At 62.9% G+C, this 17,455-nt stretch overlaps 1 protein-coding gene across 2 annotated transcripts in view; it reads right to left on the bottom strand.

Annotated features, from left to right (window-relative positions):
* Window positions 1-2,755: 2,755 nt before the first annotated feature.
* FAM20C (FAM20C golgi associated secretory pathway kinase) overlaps window positions 2,756-17,455 on the bottom strand; it is a 32,537-nt gene continuing 17,837 nt past the window's right edge. The window contains exons 4-10 of one of the 2 annotated variants that reach the window (XM_040231550.1): window positions 11,160-11,252; window positions 10,716-10,831; window positions 5,488-5,668; window positions 4,828-4,937; window positions 4,590-4,671; window positions 3,994-4,053; window positions 2,756-3,589 (exon numbers count right to left, since the gene is read on the bottom strand). In XM_040231550.1, the coding sequence (XP_040087484.1) occupies window positions 3,340-3,589; window positions 3,994-4,053; window positions 4,590-4,671; window positions 4,828-4,937; window positions 5,488-5,668; window positions 10,716-10,831; window positions 11,160-11,252 (892 nt within the window). In that variant the 3' untranslated portion in view covers window positions 2,756-3,339. Of the gene's footprint in view, window positions 3,590-3,993; window positions 4,054-4,589; window positions 4,938-5,487; window positions 5,669-10,715; window positions 10,832-11,159; window positions 11,253-17,455 lie in introns of both variants that reach the window. The other variant, XM_040231542.1, reaches the window with a different exon arrangement.

Below are 17,455 nucleotides of genomic sequence, written 5' to 3' on the forward strand. Positions count from 1 at the left end.
AGGAAGCACAAGCTGGAATCAAGATTGCTGGCAGGAATATCAATAACCTCAGACTTGCAGGTGACACCACCCTTATGGCAGAAAACTAAGAGGAACTAAAGAGCCTCTTTATGAAAACGAAAAAGGAGAGTGAAAAAGCTGGCTTAAAACTCAACATTCAAAAACTAAGATCATGGCATCTGGTCCCATCACTTCATGGCAAATAGATGGGGAAAGAATGGAAACAGTGAGAGACTTTATTTTTTTTTGAGCTCCCAAATCACTGCAGATGGTGACTGTAGCTGAAATTAAAAGACACTTGCTCCTTGGAAGGAAAGCTATGACCAACCTAGACAGCATATTAAAAAGCAGAGACATTACTTTGCCAACAAACGTCCATCTAGTGAAAGCTGTGGTTTTTCCAGTGGTCATGTGTGGATGTGAGAGTTGGACCATAAAGAAAGCTGAGCGCTGAAGAACTGATGCTTTTGAACTGTGGTGTTGGAGAAGACTCTTGAGAGTCCCTTGGACTGCAAGGAGATCAAACCAGTCCATCCTAAAGGAAATCATTGGAATATTCATTGGAGGACTGATGCTGAAGCTGAAACTCCAACACTTTGGCCACCTGATGCGAAGAGCTGACTCACTGGAAAAGACCCTGATGCCGGGAAAGATTGAAGGCGGGAGGAGAAGGGGACGACAGAGGATGAGATGGCTGGATGGCATCACCGACTCAATGGACATGAGTTTGAGTAAACTCTGGGAGTTTGTGATGGACAGGGAGGCCTGGCGTGCTGCAGTCCATGGGGTCACAAAGAGCCGGACACGACTGAAAGACCGAACTGACTGACTGAATAGACAGACCCGGTTTCAAAAGTCAAATAACATTACTGATCAGATCAGGGAAAAGAGTGGACCCCTGCCCACCTCACCCCTGTTCCTGAAACAAAGGCCCAGAGAGATCACTTGTGTGTTCACCGTCCTGGGTGTGCTGGGCTGTCCTGTCTTGTTTGCACGTTATCTCCATGTTTCTAAACGGCAAACGTTTTATTTTGTAAGTTTCATAACCCCCCCCTTTTTTTCTTTTTTTAACCTCCCATCTTCCTACCTGAGCGAGGCCTTGGGTCTCCCATTGCCTTTCAGTTCACCTGCGTCACATCCTCCTTTTGGGGGAAACAGCGCCGAGTGCTGAAGCGGCCGTGGCTGGGAAGCTCAGCACGGCCGAGCGTACTGTCACCCGGACGTCACCTGTCCCTAGGCCTGTCTTCACCGTGACAAGGGCTCCTCAGCCCTGGTCTTCCTGGGTCTGAGCCCGCCCTATGCCTTTCACCGGCACACGGGGGCTGGGCCCCCTGCCGCTCCCGTGTCCTGACCTCCTCCCCGTCCGCAGCCCACCAAGCGGCATCTGCGGGCCCTCGGGGTGTGTTGGCACAGTCTGCTGCAGGTCCGTCTGTCCAGCCTCACCCCCCCGGCTTCCGGGAGGCCTCAGGGGCCTGCCCCAGCTCCGAGCCTCTGAGCACTGCCTCCTGCGGTGAGAGGACGAGGCCCTGTCCTACCGGATGGGTGTCCGCCAGACTCTTCGGGAGCCCCTTGCAGTAAGGCTCCTCTGGGGTCTGACTGTGCACCACCCAGTCTTCACAAGAATCCTGTCAACTCAGGTGGGCCGGAGACCCCGGCCCTTCACTGGGAACTCCACCCGCCCCCACCTGCCCCTTGGACGGCCAGGCCCACCTCCGGCCGCGCTGGGCTCCCAGCCAGTCCCGGACTGAGGCCCTCTGTCTCCGCAGCACTGAGGCTGAGTGAAGCTGTCTCCAGGGCTTCCCTGCTGCCCAGCTCTGGCCCCCTGGGCAGCTCTGCGGAGCTCAGGGCCTCCTTGGTGAGGCTGTGTGCCCTCTGGGGGTAGGAGATGTCCCCCAAGTGTGTCCCTTCAGCATGGCCATCACTTTGAGGAATGGAGGGGACGTTGCCCTTTGGGGAGGGACCTTCCATGGCTGAGGGAATCTTTCTCTGTGAGTGTCCCTCTCCGCCCAAAGCGGGGGCGACTCTGGATCCGGAGAGACTCTCACTGCGGGGAGCATGACCCTAAACACGTGTAGCCACACAGCCTTGGCCCTGCTCCCCCTGGTCACCCCCAGAGCAGGCGCCCCCGCTCCCTTCTCCTTCTGCGTGGACGCACGAGGAAGCTCTGGGTGGGGGCTCGAAGGCCGCTGTGCCGGAACACCACAGACGGGGCGGCTGAGATGCAGGCTTCTCTCTGTGTTCTGGGAGCTGGGAGCCCGGGCCAAGTCTCTGGCGGGTCCTCTCTCCCACCTTGCGGATGGCCGTCTCCTCCCCGAGGCCCCACGTGGCCCCCATCTGTGTGCCCGGGACACGTGTGGGGACAGCTGAGGGAAGCCTAGTAAAGGCACAGGGGCTGTGATTTCTCTGCTCGAAGAACATGAGGTTCAGGTGAGCCCTCGGCCGGCAGGCTCCTCCAGGGCCCGGCCTGCCTGCAGGAAGCGCTCTGACCCCCTGCGTCCGTCTGCGGGGCCCTGGGGGGCTGGGTCTCTCCAGCCACCCCTGGCTCAGCCCCAGTGTGTGCCAGCTCCTGCAGGTGAACACGGCGCCCATGTGATGCCAGCCCTGGAGAGACTCGGGGAGCTGCACTCAGTTCCCTGGAAGCGACCACACCAGGCATAGGACAGGCACCCCCTCCTTCCAGGCTGGATACTGGACATGCCCAAGGGTGGACAGGCCACTGAGCAGCAGGAAGAGAGGGACCCAGATGCCAGTGAGGCCCGAGCACATACTTGCTTCATCTTTATTGCACTTTTACCACATTGCAAACTATTCCACGGAAATGCCTCGAAGGTAGCCAGCTGCAGGACTGGTCACACGGGCACCAGCTCCAGACGGTGCTCTGAGGACTGCACGGGGCCTGGGGGGCGGCTGGTCCTTCACTTCGCCTGAAACCCACGCGTTGTTCATCCTTTGACGCGACTCCGTGAGGGCCTCGGGAGCCTCCCGTGGCCCCGGGAAGGGAGGAGAGTTTCTACTGCGAGCTTGGTCCAGAGTGGGAGCCCTCCTCAGGACCATCTGGACCGGCCGGGTGGCCCACAGTGTGACCTGCGGGGTGGTCAGGGTCTGTACAGATAACGTCTCTATGTATGTACATTTACACCAGGTATAAATACAAAATCGTAAGTAAAGGCTTCCTTTCCATACAAAAGGGTGCTGGCCTGCCGCCAGACCGCCTCTGTCCGTGGGCACAGCGTGCGCCCCCGGCTGCCCGGGTCTGAAGCGAGGTGCCTGCCCCGGCAGCCTGTCTGCCCCGTGTGGGCTTGGGTCCCGGGCGGCTGGCCTGGCCGCGGCCCGCGTTCACTACCTCCCGGCCGCGGCTCTGTGCTCGGGGCCCAGGTCGTCCTCCACGACGCTGTGCAGCCCGTCCTTCTCCACGCAGACCCCGACCGCCCGGAGCACGATGCGCAGCCGCCGGTCCAGCGCCTCCAGGTGCGGCTGGAACAGCACGGGGGCCACACGGTCCGCGCGCAGGGACTCGGCCATCAGCAGGCTCAGCCGGTGTTCCTCCTGGGCCAGGAGCTGCAGCCGCAGGTACGTGGACCGCCGGATCCTGCCGGAGACGAAGGTCAGGCTGGCGCCCAGGGAGGAGCCTGCTTGCACCTCATCCCTGCTCCGGCAGGCTTCAGGGGCGCTGGGGAGGGTCCCACCTGCCGGGGGGTCCGGCAGGCCCCGTCCTTTCTGGCGGGACTGGGGCGGGAGACAGCCATGGCTTGGCTCCGTCTCTGGGCCAGGGGGACGCGGAGCAGGAGGTTGGGCCCTACGGCCTGTCTCCCTGGTTGTTAAAGGGAGGGGCTGGGTTCGGGAGTCACATGAGGGGAGCTTGGGGACTTGGGGACGGGGCCTCGGGTCTGCCTCTGCTTGGCGGGTGGGCGGGCTGCTGTGGGGACAGGGAGCTGGTTCGGGAGGCACTGCGCCCGGGCTGCGCTGGAGTGTCTGCAGGGGCAGGGCCGTTACCTGCAGCACTGCTGTAGAGGCACCAGGATGGACAGCTCGTCGTGAGAGTGCTTCCCAAACCTGGGGGAAGGAGGGCAGAGCTGGGGAGCGGGCTGGGGCAGCTGGGCAGAGCTGCCAGGCTGCCCCTGGGGCCCACCGGGGGCCCGCCTCCTGCTGTCCCCAGCCCAGACGCAGGGCCTCGGGTGAGGCAGGTGAACACGGCCCGTCTCACCCTCTGGCCGCTGGACTGAGTGGAAGCTCGACAGTGAGAGGCCCTGGCCGGGCTGGGTGGACAAGGCCCGAGGGCAGGGCAGCCTCGGATCCAGCCGCAGGGGTGTCTTTTACAGCTGGCAGTGAGGGCCCCGCACACTGCCCAGGTGCCCAGAGCTGATTCCCCCGAGGCGTCCAGGTACTTGCAGCTCTGACCACCGGAGGGGCCTAACCCTGCATACATGCCTGCTCTGGGCCCCGTCCCCAGCTCACAGGAGCCCTGGCCAGGGCCCTGCGTCACCCCAGGGGGCCTCTGGGGGCCGGGCCATCCCTCCCACGGAGCGCCTGCCCCCCCGGTGTGTCTGGGCTGGGGCAGCTGGCCCCTTGCGGCGCCTGGGAGGACGCACCCTCTCCCGTTGTCCAAGTGGATGATGAATGTGTCGTTCCCAAACTTCTCGAAGGTCTCGTAGTGATGGCGGTCCATGTTTCCTGTGGGGACAAGCCTGCTGGGAGCCTGCGTGAGGCTTGGAGGTGCGCCCTCCCCCCCGTCCGGCCTCCGCGCGGGGAGCAGTGAGCACGAGCACGAGCGCGGCGGCTGGGCCTGAGCTGGGCGCTCGCTGGGCAGGCCAGGGCCCCTGGGCATACCCATGAGGAAGTCGAAGATGGTCATGTCCATGACGTCCAGGATGCGATGGTTGCTGTCGTAGGGGGGCGTCTGTTTCACCTCCTCACAGTAGTCAGGGTCCACTTCCCACCTGCAGGGGACCCGGCATCAGAATGGTGGGCTCCTCTACGACAAGGAGGCCCAAACCACCTCCTGGGGCCTGGGGCTGCCCGGCTCAGGACAGCGCATCCACAGGGCAGCTGGGGGACCGAGTGAGAAAAGGTGTCACTGCAGAGCAAAGGACCTCTGCGGTGGGCTGAGGCTGCATTAACAGGAGCACGGGGCTGGGAGGTGACTAAACCACACCACCCAGAGGCCACGTGTGTGGACGGGCCGGGACAGCACACTCGCGAGGACGTCTCCACAGCTGGAGGGACAGCGTCTCTCCCAAGGTGGGAAGGGATCTGGAGCCTCGTCCAGTTGTGGAGAGACCCGGGGGGCAGTCGGCGCCCAGTCCCTGCGTGAGGGGCCCTTTCTGATTATCTGCGGCCTCAAGCGCAGCCCTGCTGCTCCTCACACCGTCTGCTGTGGACAAGACCCCGGGGCTTGTTCTCTGTAGCAGGTCGGGCAGGAGCCAGCCCTCCCGAGACCCCAGGGAGGCAGGATTCCAGAGTCCCCGGCCCAGCGCGCCCCCAACGCACTCTGCCTTCTTGCGCTTGTGGTACGAGCGTCGCCAGGGGTTCCGCCAGGTCTTCCTCTTGGCCAGGGACAGGTCGGGCAGGAAGGCGGCCAGCGAGCCCTCAATCTGGTCCGGCTTCCCGCACAGCGCGTGCTCTGTGGAGCAGTAGTACGAGCACTCCCCGTAGAAGCAGACGTTGTTGGCTGCGGGCGGAGGGGGCGGTCAGCAGGGGCCCGCAGGCGGGGTCTGTGTGTTGGCAGCGTCTGACTCTTCCCTCTCTGGGCGGGACCCGCCCACGCCCATGCCCACGCCCACGCCCACAGTCTCACCCTGGACCTCAGCCACCTGCCCCAGCCCTGCGTCGCAGACGGGGCCACACAGCTCGGGACGCAGAGCTCGGATCAGAGTCTGGGTTCTTCCTCATCACCCTCCAAACTAGGTCTAGGGTCTGTGGAGGTTCTGTTCAGTGGTTTGCAAAAGGCCCTCATTCCAAAGAGAGGCAGCATGGGGGAGATGCTTGCAATCATGACCGAATAAGCACCCAGTACTCGCACAAGAACCCTTCCGTCTCAGTAATAAAAATATAAATAACCCAATCTATAAATGGGCAAAGGAGTTCAAGGATCCTTCTCCAAAGAATATATAGTAATGGCCAACAAGCGGGGGAAAGATGCTGGGCACCGTGAGCCACCGGGAAATGCAAATTAAATCCACAGTTTCTCACCCACTAGGACAGGTTTGATCAAAAGAACAGGTAATACCAGTGTGGTTGAAGGTGCAGAGAAATCGGCTGCACCCTGATGCAGCCGTGGTGGGGATGTCAAATGGTGCAGCTGCTGGGAAAGACAGTCAGAAAGTTGGACACAGAACTGGGGATCTGGCCACCCACTCCCAGGCACACACCCGAGAGAAAGGAAGACACACGTCCACGCAGACCCTTGACAGAGGTGTTCCCAGCAGACCCTCCCCAGAGGCGGCGTGGTTTGCCCGAAACATGGAACAGCATTTAGCCACCAAAGGAATGAAGCGGGGCACTGCATGGATGAGCCATGGGCACTGTGGGTAAAGCCAGACACCATGTGGGTGAAACCCTGGGAGCAGACGAACTGAACGGAAGCTGGCGGCTCTCAGAGCAGAGAGGAGGGGAGAGTGGGGTGACTTTGAACAGTGATGGTTTCTTTCGGGGTGAGCAAATACCCTGGAATCAGTGGGGCCTGCTGCACAACACAGAGAACGCACTGGAAACCACTTGATGGCACACTTCCAACACGGGACCTAAGACGCGTGGGCCACGTCCCCACAGGAGGAGAGTCGCGCAGTGCCTCCGTGCTGGGCGGCGGGCGTGGCGGGGCGCGCGCTTACCTATGGAACCGCGTTCTTGCGCTCCATCACTGCCTTTGTTTGTGGGGGAAACAAGCCCCAAGCCCGTGGCCCCTCCGCACCGGCCCCCGCCCTGCCAACAGCAAAGCCTGCCCGCCCCCGCCCTGCACCTCAGGATCCTGCAGCCGCTGCTGCAGACCGGGCTCAGCCTGAGGTCTCTTGTGTCGACATGATTCAATCTCGGCCTGTTTTCAGGAGGAGAATCCTCTCCTCGCCCTGGAATTCATGTCTGTAACCTCTAAGCCTAAGCTGGCTTTAGATGTAGTCATGTGAACAAAGAGGCATTTCCTGGGCCCACAGCCTTCTCCCCGTCAGAAACCTGGCCTGTGCGGGGGCATCAGGGTGGGGGTCCTCCAGCCTGCGGCCTCTCACTGCTCCGCTCTGCAGCCCCGTGGGGGGCCGGGCCCTCACTCTTCCGAGCCTCCGTCCCTGAACAGGGGGCTGTGCAGCTCCTGACCCGGGGAGCAGAGAGGACAGGCGTGGAGTGGCTGGGCTCCGGGAGGCAGTGCCCGTTCCTCTTGACAGTGATGCCCAGGGCAGCTCAGGGCAGCGGGCCAGACGGCCGGGAAGACCCGAGGACTCTAACGAGACGAGCTCCCTGGGGAGGGCCCTGGTCTCCGTGAAGATCAGGGGGTCCCAGCCTGCCAGCCTGAGGGTCCCGGAGAATCCAGGCTGGTTCCTCTGAATGTCTTGGGGCTTTGCTGGCAGGAGGGGTGAGTCCTTGCCCATCTCAGAGGCCCCGAGGGTGTGCGTGGGGTGTCACAGGGGCAGGGCTGCTGGGGAGGGGTCTGTCTGCTCTGGGAAACCCGTCCGGCCCCCGGCGGGAACCTGGACACTAACCACAGAGTAACAGAGGCCCAGGGGCCACCCCACCAGCCCCCAGCTCGTGTGGGGAGGAGCTGGCGCAAAGGTGGCTGAGCAGCGGGCAGGGGCAGGAGGGGCTGGGGGGTACACGCCGCGCCCGCTCCCGTGCGCCGCGCCCCCGCCCCGTGCGCCATGCTCTCTCCCCATCTGCTGCGCCCCCGCGCACCCTGCCCTCCATGGCCTAGACCTGCACAGGAGGATGTGGGCTGATGGGCGCGGCGACGGAGTCACCGGGAAAACGGGAGAAAGGTGTCAAACAGCAGACGCGGGCTTGGCCGCTGGCCTCACTCAGCCCTGTGACGGGGACTCAGCCGCCCCATGCCTGACGCTGCCCCCGGCTGACGCTGCCCCCAGCTGGCTGGCCACTCCCACCTCAGCCCACCGGGCTCTCCAGCCTCTGCAGGCTGCACAGGTCTCCCCCATTTTGACAGACCCCGGAGCAGGGCTACTCAGGGCCCTGAGGCTGGAGGCAGTGGCGTGGATTGGCGCCTCCGGCAAAGTTCGGCCTCTGCAGCTTTTACACTCGCGACAGGCGCAGAAATGCCAGCAAAGCAGAAACGCTCCAAACGAATCTGAACAGACCTCATTTTCTAGTGAGATCAAAGCTGGTTCCTGTTAGCTGCTGCTTAAGAGAAAACCAAACGCTTCCCAAGGCTTTCCGGGAGAAATCTGGCTGACGGAGCAGAGGCGGTGGCAACAGAAACAGTCTGGGCAGAGAGGGCGGGTGTCAGCGGCAGCAGGCGGAGCTGAGCCCAGAGCCGGCGGCTCCTGGACAGGGAGCAGAAGCACATCCAGGCGGGGCCCGGACGCCAAGCTGGGGACCCACAGGGCCGGGAGAGGGGCCAGGAGGCGGGACCCCCACCACGGGTCCTGCCTCTGGGACTGACCAGGCTGAGCGAAGGCGTGGCTCAGGGCGAGGGGGTGTCAGCGCCCGCGACGACGAGGGAAACCCGGTCCCGGTGTGGACGGGTGCGAGAGCGGGGTGGGATGCTACATCTCAGATCGCCCACCTAGACAACAAGTGACTGTCTGCTGACCGTGGAAAGGAGCCCTTGCTCATTTACAAACCTCCGTAAGACAACTGAGCTCAGGGAACACAGCAGGGGTGCAGCTAGGAGGCCCCTGGGCCCGAGCGGGAGGGAGACCCAGCAGAGAGACTGCTTGATTCGCGTCCATTTCTTGGGATTTCAGACTTCAGTCCCTCCACTTCCTTGAGACAAGCTACTTTGTCTTTTCTGCTCGGGCTCGTCGACCGGTTCAGAAACGAAAGATAAAACATGGGACAGGCCGCAGAACCGGCACTCAGGGTAATGCCGCGGCGGAAGAGACAGCTGCCCAGCGCCTCCCCACAGCGAGGGGCTGGCAGAAGCAGCGCCGTCCAGACAGAAGGCGGGCCACGGCCGTCCTGGAGGGCGCAGGGCTGGGAGGGGACCCTGAGGATGGACCAGTCACCTTCGTTGTGAGGATGCTTCCAGGTGTAGTGAAACTGCTCAGACTCCAAGTGGCAACTAAACCATTTAAAGCCGGGGTGTGGGGACGGGGGGCCTCCGGGGGCTGGGTGAGGCTGCGTCCCCTGGACGTGACTGAGGTGGGCACACGCCCCCACAGGCCTAACCTCAGAGACCCTCCCAACAAGGCTCTTGCTTGGGCCCTCGGTATTGTCACGTGGGCCAGACACTCGTTCAAGGGGGATGGAGCCGTCTCGCCTCGGGGGTCCCGTCCTGCTCTCCTCTCTGTGGGCTCGGAGAGGAGGAGCCGTGAGCACTGCGTGACAGAGACGGCCCCTAACGCAACGAGGGCTGTGGGCCTCAGTTCTGACCAGCTGGTCGTGCGGCCGAGAAGCGCTCTGACCTACAAGGAAGGGCTTCTGGGCCAGTGGGTCTTTGGACTCGGCGAGTGGATCCTGTCTGTGTGAGCTGGCTGGGTGGGTGCCTGGCACAGCGCAGGCACCCCTGCAGGGTCGAGGGCCGGGGCCCTGCTCTGCGGGGTCTTGGTGGCCCAGCTGGGTCACTCTACTCCGCTGTGCCAGCATCACTGGGACAATGCAAAATGTTCCAAGACAAAATGCAAGTGACCAAAGCCCCAGGATGTAGGAGGGGTTCCTCGGGGGTCCAGTCTCAGGAGGGGTCACCTGGCCCCAAGGGGGTGGTCAGGAAGGGAGCCCCAAGAATCAGATCTGACGCAAGCGGGCAGACCACCCCACTGAGCCTGACTCTCCTTCGTGTGTGTGCTGGAGGGTGGCACCACGAAGTTGGGACCTTACGCACCTAGAGTGGGCAGGGGCCCGAGGGCGGGGCAGTGCCAACCCTCCAGGGACCAGGGGGATCCCCACTCTGTGTCCAGCGCTCCGCAGAGGAGAGGGTGCCCGCAGGGCCCTGAGCCACGTGAGGGTGTTTTTAATCTGGGGGCGTTCAGAGAACGGAGGTCTGCTCTGGCTGCACCACCTGGAGAAGGCTTCCCAGGAGGCTGGGAGTTCACCCCAGCCTTTCGCAGCAGCAACATCACCCGCAGCCCAGGGGCGGAGTCAGGAACAAAGGCCGCCTGGCAGCCCTGAGACTTGGGGCAACGCAGACACAGTGCTGAAGCCAGGCTGCTCCCAGGGCAGGGGCAGCCCCGGTCCCAGGGGAGAGGTCACAGGGGAGGGAGGGTCACCCGGGGAGGGGGGTTACCCAGGAGAGAGGTCACCCGTGCAGGGGGTCACAGCGGAGGGGGGTCACCAGGGAGAGAAGTCACCCAGGGAGGTGTCACCCGGGGAAGGAGGTCACCCGGGGAGAGGGGTCACCCGGGCAGGGGCCACAGGGGAGGGGGGTCACCCAGGGAGGTGTCACCTGGCGAAGAAGGTCACCCGGGGAGGGGGTCACCCGGGAAAGGGGTCACCTGGGAGAGAGGTCACCCGGGGAGGGGTCACCCAGGGAAGGAGGTCACCCGGGAAGGGGGTCACAGGGGAGGGGGGTCACCCAGGGAGCGAGGTCACCCGGGCAGGGAGCTCACTGGGGAGGCGGTCACCTGGGGAGATGAAGAAGGTTCTCCACAGCTTCTTGTCCCTCGTGACATCCCGGATCTCCTTGGTCATGTTGACCAGCCTGCCGGCCACAGGAGGAACCCGGCGGAAATCCAGGATCCTGGTGGAAGGACAGGGAGAGGCACCCTCACCTGAGGTCTCTGGGGGCTCCATCGGATCTGAATGGACCCGCTCTCCCCTGTCAGCCCCCAACCTCCACTCCTCCCCAGAAGCCAGGGGCCCTGCCAAGCCCCAAAGGGGTTTGTCCTCTACCGCAGAGCTGCCCCAGACCTGGGGCCACCAAGGGAAGGGCCGTTTGCGGGACTTGCGATCTTGGGTCTTGTCAGGGAAGCTGACACCCCGAGTCTTCTGGCCCCTGTTCCTGACGGCCAGGTCACAGCAGCCCGCGCCTGCAGCAGTGATGGCGTGGGGCGCCCACGGGGGCTCACCTGTCCAGGTGGAAGGCGGCGATCTCTGCATTATGCCTCTCGTAGTCCGAGAAGTAGAAGAAGTCGGGAGGCGTCTCCTGCTCCCTTGTTTGCCTGGAGAGAACAGGACAAGACGGAAGCAGTTTTCAGGGAGAAATCCTCCCAGTGGAAGGCTGCAGAGCTCATGCCAGCTCCAAAGAGCTGCTTGTCAGGCTCCCAGGAATCCTGGGAGTGAGTGTTAAACGTAGTCAGGGGAGGGCCCTGCTCCGAGGTGTCCGCTCCGCTATCCTGCCTTCCTGGAGTCTCCTCAAGCTCAGTCAGCCTCCCGTCCCCACCAGCCTGCAGCTCCCAGCATAAAAGGAGTCCTCAGGAATTCAGTCCTCAGTCAAAGGAATTCGGAGTTTGGGTAAAAGTCCTACAGAGTGCATGTGAGCACCCTGAAAGCTCTGACAAGGCCTGCAGCCTCGCCCATGGGGTTCACAGTGGACAGCGTGTTCTGCACGTGAGCCCTGCCAGCTAAGCTCTCACTGCAACCTGCTGCCTCTTCCTCGGAGCTGGATCCTTCCCCAAGCCTCCCCTGACCCACAGCAAGCAGGGCCAGCCCGTCCCTCACATCCCGGGCCCCCGGGAAGCCCCGCTGGGCCGGCCGCCCCATCTCCAGGGGCGCATGTGGTGAGGGAGCAGAGCCTGGCCCTGCCTGGGCCCCACGTCCCCCTGAGACAGGAGGACTGAGGAGCTCCGGGAGCCCACGGCTCTGATGTCCTGGGCAGCCCCGTGAGCAGCAGACAGCCCCCACCCAGCCACGTGCAGGAGGCCACACGCAGGACGGTGCTGAAGGGCAGACGTCACCCTGCGAACGGCAGTCACCCTGCAAACACAGCGATGGCTGGTGTTTGACCTCACACGTGGGGACACCTGCTCCCTGTCTGAGGCCGAGCAGGAGTGAACACCCTCCCTCCCGGGATGAGATCCAGGTCTGCTCCGGGCCCGCCTCCACCAGCGGGACCCTCTCTCCAGGAGGCACCACCAGGGAGGAAGCGCAGCCCTCAAACTACAAGAATCTGCAAAGGTCGCGACCTTTCCCCAAGCTGGGAACTTGGGCCTCCTGTGGCCTGGCGCACACCTCCCCTAGGGCGGAGGCCGAGGTCGGGCTGGAACGCGCCAGCCCAGGAGACGCAGCGCGTTTTCCTGGTGACACTCCCCAGCCTGCTCCCCTGTCCAAGGCCTTCCTCCCCAGCACGCAGCAGGGCTCAGCCAGAGCCCCCCGGAGCCTCCCGACGCCCCTGCTGGCGTGCAGGCGCTGGGACCACACGGTCACCCTCAGGATGTGAGGCTCAGGCCGGCAGGGCACACGTCCATCGCCCACCGGGGGGCCCCTCACTTTCTGTGCTCTCAGAGCGCCTGGCAGGACACACCCCTTCCTCCACGCTTCCAGAATGTCACCTGAATCAACCTTTCCAGGAACCAGCTTGTGACTGGCAACAGACCGCTGCCCACAGTTCCAGCAGGGGTAACGCTGGCCAGGACAGGGCTCTGGCTGGGCCAGCCTGGCCTCGCCCGGGCCCTTTGTGAGAAGCACAGGGTACCCCAGGGATGGCTGCTGGTGGCCCAAGTGCAGGCCGCTTCGTCCCCGGGCGCAGGTTTCTCCGTCACAGACCCTGGAGGGGGCTGGCACGTGGGGCGCGGGCTGCAGGGCGCCCAGCGGAAGGGAAGGCCTTACTAGCGAGGATCCTGAGACTTCATGGAGACCGAGGCCGCGTTTCTTGGTGGAAAACCCTGATTTTAAATGCTAGCAAGTCAGTTTTTTCAGGAGATGCTGTGGTTCAAACCAAGTAAGTGTGGCTCCCTCACTGGAAGCCTCCCACAGCCCTGCGTCTGCAGCTGCTGGCGGGCTGGGCATTTCTGAGGCTGAAAGTGGCAGCTGACTCAAGTCCCTGGTTGAGCCGAGCATTGTCTACACAGTGCTGGTTCTCCAGAGTTTAACTGGAAAAGGGGTGGTGCGGATTTTAGCAGGTTTCTTTTCTGCAGACCCTCTGTGTGCCTGGAGCACGCAGACCCCAGGGCGGCCCCCTCCGAGAGGCGGCGTCTTCCAGTCGCTTGCAAACCCCACCCCACACGTCCCTGGCCTTCTATTTTTTCAGTTTGTTGTGGAATTAAGAATTATTTTTGTTGGAAAGTATGTCAGAACTCACTGCCAGCCTGTGGCCCAGAGCCCTTTAAAAACATGGGCTGCAGTGGGCCCTCAGACCCCGCCCCGGGGCCCCCCACCCCGCCCCGGGGCTCCGGTCACTGACTCTGCTGGGAGCGGCCTGCACTGCCCTCCCCAGCCCGGCGCGGTTCAGCAGGACCTCCGACCTCAGCTGCCGCCACCACCATCACTTTGGCCTTTGTCCCCTCTCCTTGACCTTGGCTCACCCCAGTGAGGTCACCTGGAACGCAGGTGGCTCTGAGCCCGCGGCTCTGGGAGAAGAACAGACACTTCCTGGAGGCTCTGTGACCAGGTTCCAGAACAGTTCCTTGTTCCTTCCCGTCTTCCACCTCAGGGTTTTCCAGTGACCTCTGTCCCTGGGCCATCCACAGGAAGGCAGCTCTGCTTACCCCCTGCCGGATGCCCTTTCCAGCAGCCCAGGCCTGAGAGGAGCCCGCAGGGTTCAGGGCTGTGTGTGTGTTGGGGGCGGGTGGTGGAAGCTGGCGTGTCCAGGGCCCCGCTGCTGAGCCGGTCACAACCCGGGAACGTCCGTGGGAAGCCGGGGCCAGGGCCGCCCCTCTGGGGAGACCGGGACTCCTTTCCTCGCCTGTCTGCCCACTCTACTGCCACTTCCCGGGTTGCGCGGGGGAGCAGCAGGTGCTTTGGAAAAGCACTGAGCCCAGTGCACCGGGCGGGAGCCCGGTCGCTTGGCAGCCTCTCCTTCCTTCAGGTGTGGGAGGGGAGGTGTGGGGCGAGACCCGTCACAGGCCTTTTCCTCGGAAGAGGGCATGCGGATGTGAGCAGGAGGTGCTGTCAGAGCGGGGGCTGGCTGGGTCCCCGGGCCTCACCCTGAGTTGGGGGGGTGGACATCATGCGGTCCTCCTCTGTTGACTGGGAGGGACTGGGGCTTACGGCAGCCTCCCCCTGCTGGGACTAGGGGCCACCCCCACGGACAGCAGTCAGCACCTGGAGCCCCCACACTGCCTCGGAGGTCAGCCTGGCACCCCAGCCTGGGGCCTGCGCGGCAGAGAAATGAAAAGCTTTAAGGCTGACTTCTTGGTAAAACAGCAACTGGGGAATAAGGCAAACCATGGGGTTAGGGGGGCGCTGGAGTGAAAGAGGGTCTTGGCGATGGTGACTGGGGTGAGAAGGGGCAGACGGGCAGGAGCTGGCGGAAACGAGGAAGCCTTAGAATGTCACACGCCTCCTGGCTCAGAAGGTCACATGGCGCCCCAAGGCCACTGGAGAGCAGGCTCTGCAGGGCACCCCGATACCTTCAAACCCCGTGAAACCCTGCCAGTGCTCCAGGCCGCATGCGCGCCCCTCTCTCCTGCCTCTCCAGAGGACCACAGCCAAGCCCCTTCCTTCAGAGGGACTTCCCTGAGCTCAGAAGAAAGCACAGTAATACCCGATTGTGGCTGTACAGACTAAAGTGAGACTGACTACCATGCTGACCTCCCCCAGGAAATCTGTGATCTAAATCCCTAGAACCTATGACTATGCTACCTTAGATGGAAAGAGGAACTCTCATATGTGATCTAGTTAAGGATCTTGAGATGCAGAGATTATCCTGGATTATCTCCACGGACCCAACATCAAGAGTCTTTAAAAGAGGGAGGCGCAGGGAGGCGTGAAGACAGGAGAGGCAACACTGGTGGCTTTGAAGGCAGAGGCTCTGGGAGGGGACCTGTTGCCTTCTCCAGCGTCCCTCAGCAGAAAGCCAGCTCCCTCCAGAGTCTCTGGAAGCCCAGAACCCACAGATCCATTTTAGATTCAGACCTCCAGAACCGTAAGAGACTAGGGCTGTGTGGCGTTAAGCCACTACATTTGTGACCATTTTTCATAGCAGCATCAGGAAACGAATAGAATCTCTGGCAATACCAGAGCAGCACAAAAGACACAAGGATTTAGCAACCTTGGAAAGGTTGTGAAATTCAGTCTATTTCCTCCAGATCTGGGCATGCTGAAACCACCACACTTTTAAGAAATGACGCAGAAGGTTTTGAGAGAAGGCGCCTCTGTTTCCAAAGAAGCCTCGTGGGCCCTCCTTGGGCTGCACGATTCATCCTTGGGCAGCCTCTCAAGGCTCTGATCCTTGTCCCTGTTTTCTGGTTGTTTTTGATTTTGGGCTGAGAGGCAGGTGGGATCTTAGTTCCCCAAGCAGGGATCGAACCCCCTTCTCTGGGAGCATGGAGTCCTAACCACTGAACTGCCAGGGACGTCCCCTGTCCTTGTTTTAATGACACAGGTCGTCTGCAGAAACACACAGCTGGAAATGGCAGGCCCTGGTCAGGAGCTGGGTGTCTGACCCAGTCCCAGGCTCTTTGTTTTCGGCTCCCAAAGTCAGACATGGCTCCAGTTGTAGGGCCTGAAAATCTGTATTCCTCAGAGATCAGAACTACCTCCTGGCACAGTGAGGCTCGAGGGTGCTGGCCCCCAGCCACCTGGTCAGGTGTCTGCTCACAGAGGAGAAGGGGCCACAGCCCCAGAGGGTCGGCAGCAAAAAACGTCCCCGTGTCCCCAAGAAAGGTCCTGGCTCCCGGAGGAGGACGTGCCCCCCGGGAGGTGCATCTAGTTTCTGCGAGGTGCTGCCCCAGCCCCCACAAGGCTTCACCGTGGTGCCCCCCCAGAGCCGCTGCCGAACCACCGCCCCTCCGCAGAGGAGCAGCCCCTGACTGTTCCCACTGTTACCATCAGCATCTCAGCCTTCCTCAACTTGTGGGAAAACAGAGAACTTTTGCTTTGGTTAAAAATAGAGTAAATTGGCAGCTTATGACCAGAATCTGTGAAGGAACAAAAGCCAGCGTTTGACTGGCTCTTCCTCCGAGCAGAGTGTCCTGCTGCGCGCTTTCTGTGCGCACACTCCCTGGATTGTGACGCGAAGTGTCCCCCACCCTATAGACAGGACACAGCCAGTGAGGGCGTCCAGCTCGCGAACAGAGGGGCCCCAGTGCAGGACCCAGCGCTGGGCTCCGAGGCCCCGCTTCAACCCACGGGGCCCCGGACCGAGACACGAGGCTGGGGCTGCATTGGCCGGGGCGGGCCCCTCTGCACTGGGTGTCTGGGAGGAACACTGGTGGGGAAGCTCTGCCCACCCAGGCCTGCCCTGGCTGCCGCCCTCGCCAGGCTGACGGAGCGGGTGTACCCTTCATGCCCTCTGAAGTGTGGCAAGTGCGATGGCTCAGGGGGGATGCCTGCAGGGGGAGCAAAGCCCCACGGACCCCGGCCCCACTCCGCCAGCCTGTGCAGAGTGGGATGGGGCCACGCACTCCCACGCGGTGAGCAGGAGAGAGGGCAGCTAATCGTCAGGTCACACTCTGGAAAAAGAGCAACTGCGACCGCTCAGGGCACACACCGCCGTCACATGGCCTTCCTGTGTCCCGTCTGTGCTGAGGGCCCCGAGGTGCCTGAACTCAGGCCGGAAGCTGAGGCCCAGACAGAGGGGCCTGCCGCACATAGGGTGGGAACGCGGGCATCCCAGGGCTGCTGAGGCGGCGGCGGGCGGGGAGCCGCCCCTGCAGGGCCCACTCGTCCGGGGCACAGCAGCGTGGGGCTCCCGCGGGCCTCCCCGGCCCCTGAGCCTCTTCTGTGGTCGACGAGTAAGCTGCTGATGGCAGCGCCACCTCTGCGGAGCTCTCCGGGGCCCAGGGCGGCCGCCAGAGCTGCGCCCACGTGGGCTCACACCGCTGGGGCTCGGGCGCAGGCAGTCTGACTGGGCCCCTCCCGGATGAGGTGGCAGGGTCGGGGGGAGCGCGGTCCGCAGACTGCAGAGCCCAGCAGCTCCTGCCTCCCCACCGCCTCTGGGTAGGCCCCCTCTTCGCTCAGGTGCTGGGGCCACGCGGGGTGGTGTCCTGCAGTTCTGGGGACCAGGACCCAAAACCAGGGCCTGAGTAGGTCACACCCCCCCAGGGACTGGGGTGCAGATCACTCCAGCCCCGTTCCGCTCTCTTGGGGGTCCGGACCACTCCACCTCGCCCAAGACTTCCAGCTTTCTCAGGGCTGGGGACCGCTCTGACACAGTCCGGCTTTCTCGGGGGCGTGGACTGCTCCAGCCCCGCCCGGCTTCCTCACGGGTGGGGACCGCTCCGGCCCCGTCTAGGTTTTCCCGGGGTGGGGACCGCTCCGGGCC

The sequence above is a fragment of the Oryx dammah genome, unplaced genomic scaffold (assembly GCF_014754425.2).
Source record: "Oryx dammah isolate SB20612 unplaced genomic scaffold, SCBI_Odam_1.1 HiC_scaffold_2, whole genome shotgun sequence".
NCBI lineage: Eukaryota > Metazoa > Chordata > Mammalia > Artiodactyla > Bovidae > Oryx > Oryx dammah.